The sequence below is a fragment of the Ceratotherium simum genome, chromosome 18 (assembly GCF_057802395.1).
Source record: "Ceratotherium simum simum isolate JZ-2026a chromosome 18, ASM5780239v1, whole genome shotgun sequence".
NCBI lineage: Eukaryota > Metazoa > Chordata > Mammalia > Perissodactyla > Rhinocerotidae > Ceratotherium > Ceratotherium simum.
In genome coordinates, this window is record NC_141917.1 from 56035483 (window position 1) to 56046695 (window position 11213).

General features: G+C 57.5%; 2 protein-coding genes across 12 annotated transcripts; one reads left to right on the forward strand and one right to left on the reverse strand.

The window, feature by feature from the left end:
* The first annotated feature begins 3772 nt into the window (after positions 1–3772).
* On the forward strand, positions 3773–5983 carry NR2C2AP (nuclear receptor 2C2 associated protein). Of its 3 annotated transcripts, XM_004422922.3 has the most exons (6): positions 3795–3985; positions 4178–4330; positions 4486–4576; positions 4798–4903; positions 4980–5047; positions 5315–5983. In XM_004422922.3, the coding sequence occupies exons 2-6, from the start codon at positions 4293–4295 to the stop codon at positions 5429–5431; spliced, it is 420 nt and encodes a 139-aa protein (XP_004422979.1). In that variant the 5' UTR covers positions 3795–3985; positions 4178–4292; the 3' UTR covers positions 5432–5983. The 3 variants fall into 3 exon arrangements, with proteins under 3 accessions (XP_014637191.1, XP_004422979.1, XP_014637190.1); XM_014781705.2 differs by having other exon boundaries at positions 3773–3985; positions 4980–5424; XM_014781704.2 differs by lacking the exon at positions 3795–3985 and having other exon boundaries at positions 3992–4330; positions 4980–5424.
* On the reverse strand, positions 5487–11209 carry RFXANK (regulatory factor X associated ankyrin containing protein). 9 transcript variants are annotated; one of them, XM_004422920.3, is made up of 9 exons: positions 10374–10783; positions 9675–9869; positions 8349–8432; positions 8139–8204; positions 7804–7904; positions 7489–7614; positions 7031–7097; positions 6591–6671; positions 5487–5708 (listed from the first exon to the last, which is right to left on the reverse strand). In XM_004422920.3, exons 2-9 carry the CDS (start codon positions 9859–9861, stop codon positions 5638–5640), a joined length of 783 nt encoding a protein of 260 aa, XP_004422977.1. In that variant the 5' UTR covers positions 9862–9869; positions 10374–10783; the 3' UTR covers positions 5487–5637. The 9 variants fall into 9 exon arrangements, with proteins under 9 accessions (XP_004422977.1, XP_014637189.1, XP_087299574.1 ...); XM_014781703.2 differs by having other exon boundaries at positions 8349–8429; positions 10374–10782; XM_087443448.1 differs by having other exon boundaries at positions 5487–5703; positions 7804–8204; positions 10374–10792.
* Between the last annotated feature and the right edge of the window lie 4 nt (positions 11210–11213).

Genomic DNA, 11213 nt, shown 5'->3' on the forward strand with positions numbered 1-11213 from the left:
GGCCAGAGTGACACACTGGAGAGCTATGCTTATTGTCCAACTCCTCGCCACAGAGGAGGAATGGAGGTCCGGGATCACACTGATATGAGTGTCTGCAGGTGACAGGCTGGTGTGAGGGGTGTGGTGGTGGCAGCAGTGGTGGGTGATGGGGGTCTGAGTGTGGCTGTGTGATGTGCATGGGAGCCAAGCGGCTTGACCTCCAGAAGTCCAGAGTTCAAAACCCGGCTCTGCCACACTAACAGAGTGATTCTGGGCTAGCCATTTCATCTTTCTGTGCCTCGGTTTCCCCACCCAAAACAGGGATAATTAAGAGTCCCCACCTTACGAGGTTGCTGGGAGAATGAAATGGGAGGTAAATACACAGGATGGGAGCTGCTGCCCATTTTCCAACTGTGGAAATTGAGGCTTAGGGGGACGGGACCACCTGCCTGAGGTTGCACAGTGTGGTTAGGGGCCAAGTGGGAGCCCAAGTCTGTGGCCTCAGAGCCAAGCTTACCCCCAACCCCAATTCTTCCCACCCCTCCACTGCCCCCTCCTCCCCACCCCTCCACTGCCCCCTCCTCCCCACCCCCTGGCCCCCCTGGCCGCTGCCAGGGCTGAGCTTAGAGGGGCTGGCCTGGGCCCCAGGGGCGGGCTGTTGCCGGGGGGCTCAAATGAGGCAACCTTGCCTGGGAATGTGCTGGGCTCAAAGAGCTATTTATAGGCCTGCAGTGGGATTGGGCAAGCCCCCCACCCCGCCTCCCCAAGGCCGGAGTGCCTTCTTTGTCCCCCCCACATTGGGGCCCGGGACAGGGGCTTCCACCAATGCGGGGAGGGAGCAAGGGAGGGGGCTGGTGAGCCAGAGCAGGAGTGGGGAGGCTGGACCTTCCAGGAGAGCTGGGTCTCAGGGGCGGACAGTGTCCCCCAAAGTGCCTCTCAACATACCCAAGGTGACACACAGACACGGCACGTGCAATCACATTCCCATTTGTTACACACAGTGTCACCAAAAAACGACACACAGTCACATCCCAGACACAGTGACAGCACAGGCAGCTCAGATACACCACCACCCAGCAAGGCCACGTATAAGTCACACAGGCCACAACCTCACCTGGCCACACACAAGTCATACCTCTGCACAAACTCACAGCTGTGAGCCCAGCCACACCTAGAGTCCCTTCACACTGAAACACACCCACTGCTGTTCACACTCACTGCACCTTAGCCTTCCTGACAGCCACAAACAGCCCACATTTGCCTCATGTTGTTCACACCCAACCATGTTTATAGCCGGGGGCACACCCACAGACAACCAGCACCCAACCACAATCGCTTGGCACCATGTCAACAATAAGGAGACATATAGTCCTCCTGGGGCCACACTCACAGCCATTCATGCTCACCAACCAGCACACCCAGTCTTGGCCTCAGGTGTTCTCACAAGAGTTCACCTCAGTCCCTTCACAACTGGCTACCTCCTCGCATTCCCACTGTCACCTCCACTTACCCAGGTGCCAGGCTCCCACTCTACCAGGACCCACAAGTCCAGCTGGCACCAAGTGAGTGTCCGCCTACTCTGAGCCAGATCCTGCTGGACCCAGGCAACCCCAGCAGATAAATCAGACCTGGAGCTGCCCCATAAGAGGCTGCCGGCTGAGAGACCCTGTCACACCTACCCCTGCATACTCTCCGTTACATCTATTCTTCAGTGGGAAACCGAGGCTCAAAGCTATCTGAGGGCCTTTCTCTGCCTTGCTCCGGGATGGCAAACTCCTGGGAAGTGGGACCTGTTTTCTGCCATGGGTGGGGCTGCCTCCCCAGAGAGAGTCCCCGCTGACCCATATTTGTTGTGTGGCTTCAAATCCCTGACCTCTCTGAGCCTCCATTTCCTCTCCTGAAAAATGCAGAACTCATTTTAGTGGAGGGAACTCCAGAGTAGACTGGGGTTTGAATCCCAGTCCCTCTGGGTGACCTTAGCCAAATGATTTTGCTTTTCTGTGCCTCAGTTTCCCTCAGGAAAAGAGAGTTGCAGCTCCTGGCTCTTCTCGAGCTCCCTCTGCCCCATCTCCTGGGGTGAGGGGGGAGGGAGTGCCTGGTCTCTCCTCACTCAGGCAAATGAATGGACCACTTTTGGCTGCCCTGCTGGGAGCTTAGAGCTGCTAATTCCCTGGAGAAACAGGAGTCTCTTTCATGCCCAGGCGCCAGTGGGGTGAGGAGGCAGGAAGAGGGTACGAGAGCTGGCCTCATCCCAGTGGGCAAGACGGCTCCATGCCAAGACCAGGAGTGGTGTGGGGGCCCCTGGGGCCATGCATATCCTCAGGACCTTGGCCGAGTGGCTATATCCTCAGCTGTACAATAGAGGTGACACAGACCAGCACAGCAGGTTTAATGAGCCAGTGGATGGAGACAAAACGAGGCTTCAAGTCAAACACAGGGTGGGCTCTCAACAAAGGTCAGCCACTGTTGTTATGTGTCAACCCGAAGAGCCCACTGAATTCTCCAACAGTCTTATAAATAGAATTCCCTTCATTTCACAGATGAGGAAACTGAGGCTTAGAGAGGTCAAGATGCTTGTCCAATGTCACACAGCCAGTGAGTGGCCCCATGGTTTCTCAGGGTCCATGCTCTTCCTAACTTCCTCTGGGGGTAGAGAGGTGTTTCCTGCCACCCTCCGCCACAGCCCTGAGACCAGCAGAGCCGGGTGTCGATGGCACTAGACCATGACTGAATGCAAGAAGTCCTGGCAGGCAGGGGCTGATGGGGCAGCCTTTCCGCTGGTGTCCCAGTTTCCCAGACAGCCCCCACTCCCGCTCTCCGGGGGTGAGCTTGGGCAGAAGCTAGTAGGATGCCAGGAGGACGATTCCCCCAGCCCTTGAAGAAAGAGGCTGGATCCCAGACCATTCAGCTCAAGCCAAGACCACAGCCTCCTGCCAGTGGGCACTCCATCTCAGAGCCCTCCATTCACGCAAATCGGATGCCGCCCCACCTTTCTCATGCACCTTCCGTGAGGGCTCCAGGCCCAGCAGGATCTGGCTCCACATATCTTATTCAAATTCATGGTCTTTCACCCAACCAGGCCTTTGCTTATGCTGTTCTCCCTGCCTGGAACCCCCTCTCCTCCCAATTTTTGTCACCCTGGTGAATCTTGCCCACCATTAAGGTGCAGGCACAATACCCCCTCTCCCAGGAAGCCCTCCCTCCAAGGAGAGCCCCTGCTCTCCCAGCCCTCTCTCTCCCTCTGACTCAGCCCTGGCCCCATGGGGCTGCAGTATCTGTGTCTAGCTCTGTCTTGCCCAAACAGGGGCCTTCTCAGGTACAGGGCTGGATCTGAGGCCTCTCACTGTCCCTAGCATTACCCAGCACAAGGCTGGGCAGTAGGGGATGGCAGGAGGTGTTTAGTGAATCAATGAACCAAATCTTTAGCTTGGTACCTGAGGCTTTGTGTAATTTGGCTGCGCAAACTCCTTTTCATCCTAAAAAACCCATCTCATATGCCCCCTCCTCCAAGAAGCCTTCTTTGATGTTCCAGGCAGCATTTACTGGGAAGATAGTTTTGGAGTCTAAGCCAAGACGCAGAGGGCTGATGATGACTCCCTATACTGGCAACTACTTGGCCTCTTTCTCAATTCTTCCTTTGGCCTCTGGGAGGCAGTGAGGTGCAGGGGTTCCCAGTCGGCATTAGCAGTTAGGGTATGGACTCGGCAGACTTCCCCAAGTAGGAAGACATCATTATAGGGAGTCTCTCGGACTCCAAAACCAGTGATCTATGCCTGCGGGCACGAAAGGACAGCGTCCCGCACGCAATTCCTTTCGGTGCCAGTCCTCCAGCTCCAAGGGGAAACTCAATCGCTGGGCGCGGGCCCTTTAAGAGGCGGGCACGGAAGGGCTGGGCTCGAATCAAACCCCGCTCCGGAGCGCGCCTGAGTCTCAGTGCGCCTGCGCGGTGTCCACGCGGTTCCGGGTGCAGCTCGTGGTTTCCCGAGCTCTTCGCAGAGAAACTGAGGTTCGGAGAGGGAGGGACCGCCCCCCAAACCCACGGGAACCTGTTTTCCTTCCATGGACCTTCTGTGAAAGGCCCGTCCCCTGACCATTGGCAGTTACCCCGAATCCCCCAATTTTTCTGGCAAGGGGGTCATCAAGGCGACATTCAGGACTGGAGTGGCGGGGCGCTGATGGTTCTTGCCCCGTGTTCTAGGTGAGGACGAGCAGACTCAGGCGTGGATAAGGTCGCGCCGCTGTGGCTGCGGTGCCGCCGGGATTTGAACCCGGGCTGATCCCAACTCAGACCTTCGAGGCCTTGTGGAGCCGAGATGACCCACTCTTTGGTTTGTCCAGAGACGCTGAGCAGGTGAGAGCCTGGCGGGGCCGGGCAGTGGCGGGCGGGGCTCGCAGCCTGGGGTTGAGCCTCTGGAGGACAGAACCCGGGGTGGGTGGAGCTGGTGGTGGGCGGGTCCTCGGCGCTGGGCTCAGCCCCTCTCCTCGCCCTGATTCTGGTGCTACCAGGGTGAGTTCGGTGCTGAATCGCAACACGCGGCAGTTTGGAAAGAAGCACCTGTTCGACCAGGACGAGGAGACATGCTGGAACTCGGACCAGGTGAGGCACCTCTCCCTAGACTCTCCACCCGTCGTGCGAATCAGATCTAGGGGTCCAGGGTGCCTTGAGAACTTTGGGGCACCTCAGCTGGGCACAGTTGGGTTGGCCAAGGAGAGAACGTGCGCTAACTGTGCCAGTTGACTGTGTGAATGAGAGAGACAGGTATAGCAGGGCTCTTAGCCTGGAGTGACCTGTGGCCTCAGTTTCCTATCTGCTTCCAGGGCCCCTCCCAGTGGGTGATACTGGAGTTTCCCCAGCGAGTCCGTGTCTCCCAGCTGCAGATCCAGTTCCAGGGGGGCTTCTCCAGTCGCCGGGGCTGCCTGGAAGGTACTGGAAGGGCCTGGAAGATGGGGCTTTGGGGGCGGCACCCTGGCCTCACAGTCTGCCCCTTTTTCCACTGCAGGTTCCCAAGGGAGTGAGGCTCTCAGCAAGATTGTGGACTTCTACCCGGAGGACAACAACTCACTTCAGATATCCTGCCCCAGCCTCTGGGGTGGGGTGGTCTGTGCCTCTGAAAGCTGTGGGCCCTGGCATATCACCTTGAGCAAGTGGCCTCTAGTTTTCCACTGCTTCATCTGTAAAATGCGCTGATGATAACCTGTTCTGTGTGAGAGCCTCAGAGGGGCCCACACCATGCTGGGCCGGCCAGCACATTGGTAGTGTCTGGACTGGGACTGGGTGAGGGCTGGTAGGTAGGAAACGACAAGCCACCTGTTTCCCTTGACTGCCCGCGCTCACACCTTCCCTGTGCCGGCTGCTGAGGTGGACCGGCTGAAGGTGACGTTTGAGAATGCTACTGACTTTTTTGGCCGTGTGGTCATCTACCACCTGCGGGTACTGGGGGAGAAGGTATGAGCCCACTGGGCCACCACCTCCTCCAGGAAGCCCTTGGGGAAGCACAGCAAAGCCCTTCAAGTTCTGCACAGGTTTATTGGCTCCTCTTGGGGAGGGCCCCCTCCCACCGTCTGTCCAGGAGCTGCCTTTGAAGCCAGTTCTGGGTTCCCCCAGCTCTGGGTCGACCGTTTTGTTCCCTGAGTGTCTGAGTCCCCTGCAGACAGCCCTCACTCGGGATCGGTGGGCACCAGGTTGCTCTGGAAGAGTTTAAGGATGTGGTTCTCGATCGCCTGCTGCACTGGAAACAGGACAAGAAGGTGGGCCAGGGACTGACTGGGGGCTGTGGAGGCATAGGCTGACCTGGACCCTCCCCTGGGGGGTGAACTGGGGCCTCCCAGCCTCGGGACCTGGATGGAGGACTCACTTCACACACGAGGAAATCCATGCCCCTCCCAGAGCACAGCTGGGAAGACGGAGGCCCCCACCCCAGGAACCTCAACTTCCCCTAAGTTTATAAAAAACGCGTTTTTGGAGGTTTTTCAGAGGCATAAAAATATTCCTTACCAAACACAATTGGTGAATTGTGATTTTTATGAAAAGATAAGAGGGGCTGTGAGGAATGATTTCTGTCCCAAATGGAATAAAACTCACTGAAGGGAGGGGGAAAATTTCCCAAGCCCTCAATCCCCCCACGACCCCAGGGGGTCAGGTCTGTTAGGATATCCCCTTTTTATGGATGGGGAAGCTGAAGGGGGAAGTGGAGAATCAAACTGGGGTCTGCCTATGGGCCCTGATCACACGCAGCTCCTGCCACGGAGAGGCTGTGGCCCTGCCCCTCTCTCTCAGCGTCCTCACCCTGCCAGGCCTCCGAGTGCACTGTTCCTCTAGCCTAGACTGTCCTCCCTCCCCTGGGACCCCAGGAAGCCCTCCCTGACCTCCACCCATCCTGGGGCTGGGCCAGGGCTGCTTTGGGCCTCCTGCCCCCAAACCCCGGGGAGCCCCGAGAGCTGAGACTGGGACACGCCCAGGCCAGGTACATCGTGGCACTTGACATCTGCTAACACAAACATTCTCTCTGCCAGCATCTGACATCCGAGGGGGATGTCCCGTGACAGAGATGTCCCTCTGTGGTCACCCTGCCTCCAGCCCCCTGTCACGGCCCCATGTGTCTCAGGCCGACCTTTCCGGTATCCCAGGGCCACAGCGAGGTCCATTGGGGTGTAGCCGGAGTCGGCCTCTGTGGTGAGATCAGCTCCTCGGGCTGCAAAACAAAGCAGGTGCTACAGGAGGGCTGGGAGCCTAGAGGGGGTACGGGGATTCAGGAGGCCCAGTGACCGCCCCCCAGCGATGCAGCCACACATATGCCAGTTGTCTGTGTGGTCTTGGACAGAGCCTGAGCTCTCCGAAGAATGTGGCCAATAGAATCCCCACGTCCAGGGTCCCTGAGGAGTGCTTGAACCAGTCAGCCAGACCCCCGTGCTGTCCTCCCACCTCCTGTCCCCACATCAATCCTCTGAGAAAAGCAGACAGTGACCATCTATCCAAGAGCTGTTCACACAGAGCTTGGACCCCTCCCGGGCCCTCAGGACACCTGCAGGGCCAGCCTCTACTCCCACTCACCCAGCAAGGCCTCGACGCACTTTACATGGTTCCCACGCACGGCGTACAGCAGTGGCGTCCCTCCATTCTGTCAGGGGCAGGGGCAGGGGCAACCAACACTATCTTTTCCAGCCTCTCACAACACCCTGCACCCTCCAATTTAATGTCGTTCCTTCTCCTGCTCATCACCTGCCCATCTAACTCCTCCTTTGGGTCTCAGCTTAGATACTCCTTCTTCCAGGAAGCCCTCCCTGACCTCCTTTGGTTGTGCAGGCTGCCTCTGGGCTCTTGCAGCTGCCTGTGCGCCTGCCATCACAGTGTTATTCACTACATCTCAGCTGACTGTTTATGTGTTGGCTCCCCGCCCAAAACTGGGAGCTCTGTGAGGCTTGGGGATGGGTCTGTCTTGCATTCTCAGCACCCCAGAGCAACCCTGGTACCCTGCAAGGTGCCCAGGGCAGTGGGGGGTGGCACCTCACCCAGTCGTAGATGTTGATGTCCACGTCACGCTCAAGTAGCAGCCCCACGATGTCCGTGTAGCCACCTGTGCTGGCCAGTGACAGCGCGCTCTCCCGCTCCTTGGCCAGGATGTGGGGATCGGCACCCTGGGGAGAACAGAAGGGGCAGCGACAGAAGGGAGGGCAGAGGAAGTGGTGATGGGAGGGGTGAGGGCATTGCCTGGCATCCTGGTGTCCCCACGGCAGCCCCATCTTACAGACATAGCACCAGCAGACTCAGCCGAGACCCCGGCCCGCCCGAGTCCCTGGGAAGCCCCCAGCTGGGCTGGGACGCACCCACTCGAGCAAGAAGCGGACAGTCTCGATTTCTCCAAAGGCCGAGGCCCAGATGAGGGGAGTGAAGCCGCGCTCGTCCGGCTTGTTGATGAGGTTGTCACCTGGCAGGAGGGGGGGTGGTACCACTGGGCTGACCCCTGCCCACTCTCCCCAAGGCTGTGGGAGTGGGACGGGGTGGGTGGCTGGGGTCAAACATGGGGGGAAGCGCACACGTAGATGCACACACATGGACATGCTCCAACACATGTGGAGACAGGTCATGTCAGCACCTACATGCACACACACATGCGTGGTCAGACAGGCACGGACATGCCAGCGCACGCGTGTGGACACACCTTTCCTCAGATGCTCCTTCAGCTGGCTCAGCTCCCCCTGGGCTGCGAGCTGGTGGATGGACAGGGCTGGGGGCCAGAGAGAGGTAGGTCCTCACCCACTCACCCCTCCCTGCGCTCTGTGCCTCGGTTTACCCCCTGTCCGAAGTTGCTCCTCTCAGCCCCTGCCACTCCACCACCCCTTCTCCCCTTGGGGACCAGGGGCCCACTCACAGTCCAGGGTGGCCGGCAGGGCTGAGACCTCGTTCCCCCTCTGCCGGTTGGTGAGGGTCGTGGAGTGCTTCAGGGAGCTGCCTGCTGAGAGAGAGGAAAGGCCTCAGTTTCCCCCAGCATATGTCTCTGGGGCTTCAGGCCAGAACCTGGGGGCTTCGAGCTGCCAAAGACAGTGCCTGACCCCACCATCCACTCATTCCACTCTCCCAGATACCCAGGGTGTGCATTTCTCCTCCGTGCCTGGCAATCTCCTGGGCAAACGAGACCAAGTCCCTGCCCTCAAGGGGCCCATGGACAAGTGAGGGAGTCAGACAGAAACAGAGAAACAGAACGAAAGCTCAAGCTGAAACAATGTTCAAGAGAAAGGAAAAGCAGGTAGGAGGAGGTGGCAAGAAGGGAGGGCAGGCAGTGACTCCATTTAGACAAGGTGGTCAGGGAGGTCTGCTCCGAGGAGGTGACACTAACCGAGCTCAGCTAGTTGAAGAAACCAGCCCTGGGAAGAGGTGTGGGAAGAGCATTCTACACAGAGGGAACAGCAGGGAGGACGGAATTAGACATAGTCAACGACTCCAGTCAAAAGAAATCTTCAGACCCACAATAAGTTAAACACAGAATTACCAACTGACCCAGAAATTCCACTCCTAGGTATCTACCCCAAGAGTTGAAATCAGGTGTTCAGATGAAAACTCGTACACAAGTGTTCACAGCAGCACTAGTCACAATCGCCCAAAGGGGAATAACCCAAGTGTCTATCAATGGATGAATGAATAAACAAAATGCGGTCCATCCACAAAGTGGACTAGTACTCAGCCATGAAAAGGAATGAAGCACTGACATGTTACAATGTGGATGCACCTCAAAAACCACGTGCTGAGTAAGAGAAGCCAGACACAAAAGGCCATATAGTGTGTGATTCCATGTATATGAAACGTCCAGAACAGGCAAATCCACAGAGACAGAAAACAGATTCATGGTTGCCAGGGACTTAGGGGAGAAGGGGATGGGAAGTGACTGCTTAATGGGTGTGGGATTTCCTTTTTGGGGGTGACGAAATATTCTTGAATTATAGATAGAGGTGGGAGTTACACAACATTGTGAATGTACTTACTGCCACTGAATTGTATGCAATTCTGGTTAAAATGGTAACATTTATGTCATGTGGATTTTACCACAATAAAAAAACAAAAACAAATAAGCAACGCCTCACTGGGTGGAGAGGGAAGACAGGGACTAGGCAGTGGGCCATCAAGACAGAAGCCCCATCTTGGGCCTGACAGTCCACCACCTGCACATCCCAGAGGCTGGAGTCCAAGGACAGTATCCTACCCTGAGGGGAGGAGGCGCCAGCATCGGGTTCAGGATTCCCAGGCTCCGGGGTGCAGGGGAAGAGACTGAGGACTACAGTGTCCGAGCCGTCGGGGGCCTCATCCCCAGGGTCTTCAGGGTCCCCAAATTCTGGCGTGGGGGGCTGCTGGGTCAGGCTGAGGTCCTCTGCAGGCTGGGTGGGCTCCATGGGGGAAGCTAGGGGGAAACGTCAAAAGGGGAGAGATAGCAATAATTATCAACAGCTCTTATTAAGTAGGCACTGATTGCATACCTGGCCTTGCACAGTGAGGGTGGGTAAACCGCCTCAGCCGGGGAAATTAAACCAGAGTTCAACTGCTTTTAAGGCCCACTCCTCTTCACCACCAGGGCACATATAACATACAGGGCCTAAAAGCCCCGGCCTCGGGGGCAGCTAGCAGGTTCGAATCCATCCACTTACAGGCTGTGAGGACTTGGACACATGACTTAACTACTCTGAGACTCAGTTTCCTCATTAATAAAACGGGGAAATGAGGTCTAAAAGAAATCATGTCTGTAAATAGCTGATCAGGGGGCCTGATACACGGGCAGAGCTTGGTAAATGTTCTCTGTAGTTATTTTTTTTCGTGGAGGGTCCCCAGGATGAGTGACGGCTCAACAAAGATGTGACTGGTCCCATCCCATCCCCCTCTCCCAAACCGATCCAGGAGGTCCACTCACCTCCCAGGAGCCGCCTCTGTCACTCCGCGCAGCAAGCCCGGGTCCCCCAAAACTTGGGGGCCCAATTCACGAACTTTACTCCTCCAACTGATGTATGGGAGAGCAAGCTGGAGCCTGGACCCGCAGCGCCTCGTCTTTTTCTGCCAGGACAGAGAGCAACTTGATACGCAACCGCTACCCCAACCCAAGAGCTCCCCCACTGCGCCTGCGCACCCCCACCCCCCAAAAGTGCGGAAGAGCCTGAGCGTTAAGCACTGCTTCTGGCCCTTTAAGTTTTGGAGAAGGGGCATGGTTTCCGCTGGGGCCCGAGCAATGCAGTTGCGCCTGCGCGTTCTTGTCCGCACAGCTCAGAAGGGAGCCCCACCGGATCGAGAGGGGTGGGCGGGACCTCGGAGGATTTCACTGCCACTGTCCTCCCACATCCTCAGCTCCGCCCACAGGTCTTTCCAGGGGGAGCCAATCAGCTCCACCTTCGGGCGGATGGGCGGGGCCCTCTCCAGTCCGGAAGCGGGAGGGACGCAGGCGGGGCGTTTGGGATTTAAAGGGGTGACACCATTCCCGCCCCCGCCGATAACAATGTCCCTTCTACAGTCTTGGGGGCTCATGAGCATGTGCAGGAATTTGGTGGCAGAAGGAGGGTACAACAAGGGCGTCTGTATGGCCCGAATGAGGCACTGTGTGGAGTGTTCCCCATTTCGTCTGCTCCCGGGAAAGGGGGTTCGGGAAACGAGGGCGCCCTTACCCCTACCCCGCCTAGGTGTCCCTCCTGGAGCTTCAGGGGGTCTCCGCCTCCTCCTCACCCGCCTCTTGGTGTGGCTCCTCCCCCACTCACTCACGTCC

What these genes read in the sequence shown, in the direction of transcription:
- NR2C2AP (XM_014781705.2), top strand. Translation starts at nt 4,293, where the DNA reads ATGACCCACTCTTTGGTTTGTCCAGAGACGCTGAGCAG. An exon ending in TGTCCAGAGACGCTGAGCAG is followed by an intron (nt 4,331 to 4,485) that starts GTGAGAGCCTGG and finishes TGGTGCTACCAG; the next exon opens with GGTGAGTTCGGTGCTGAATC. An exon ending in TCGCCGGGGCTGCCTGGAAG is followed by an intron (nt 4,904 to 4,979) that starts GTACTGGAAGGG and finishes TTTCCACTGCAG; the next exon opens with GTTCCCAAGGGAGTGAGGCT.
- RFXANK (XM_087443442.1), bottom strand. Translation starts at nt 9,861, where the DNA reads ATGGAGCCCACCCAGCCTGCAGAGGACCTCAGCCTGACCCAGCAGCCC. An exon ending in CCTGCCGGCCACCCTGGACT is followed by an intron (nt 8,205 to 8,348) that starts GTGAGTGGGCCC and finishes TCTGGCCCCCAG; the next exon opens with CCCTGTCCATCCACCAGCTC. An exon ending in ACATCAACATCTACGACTGG is followed by an intron (nt 7,098 to 7,488) that starts GTGAGGTGCCAC and finishes TGCCCCTGACAG; the next exon opens with AATGGAGGGACGCCACTGCT.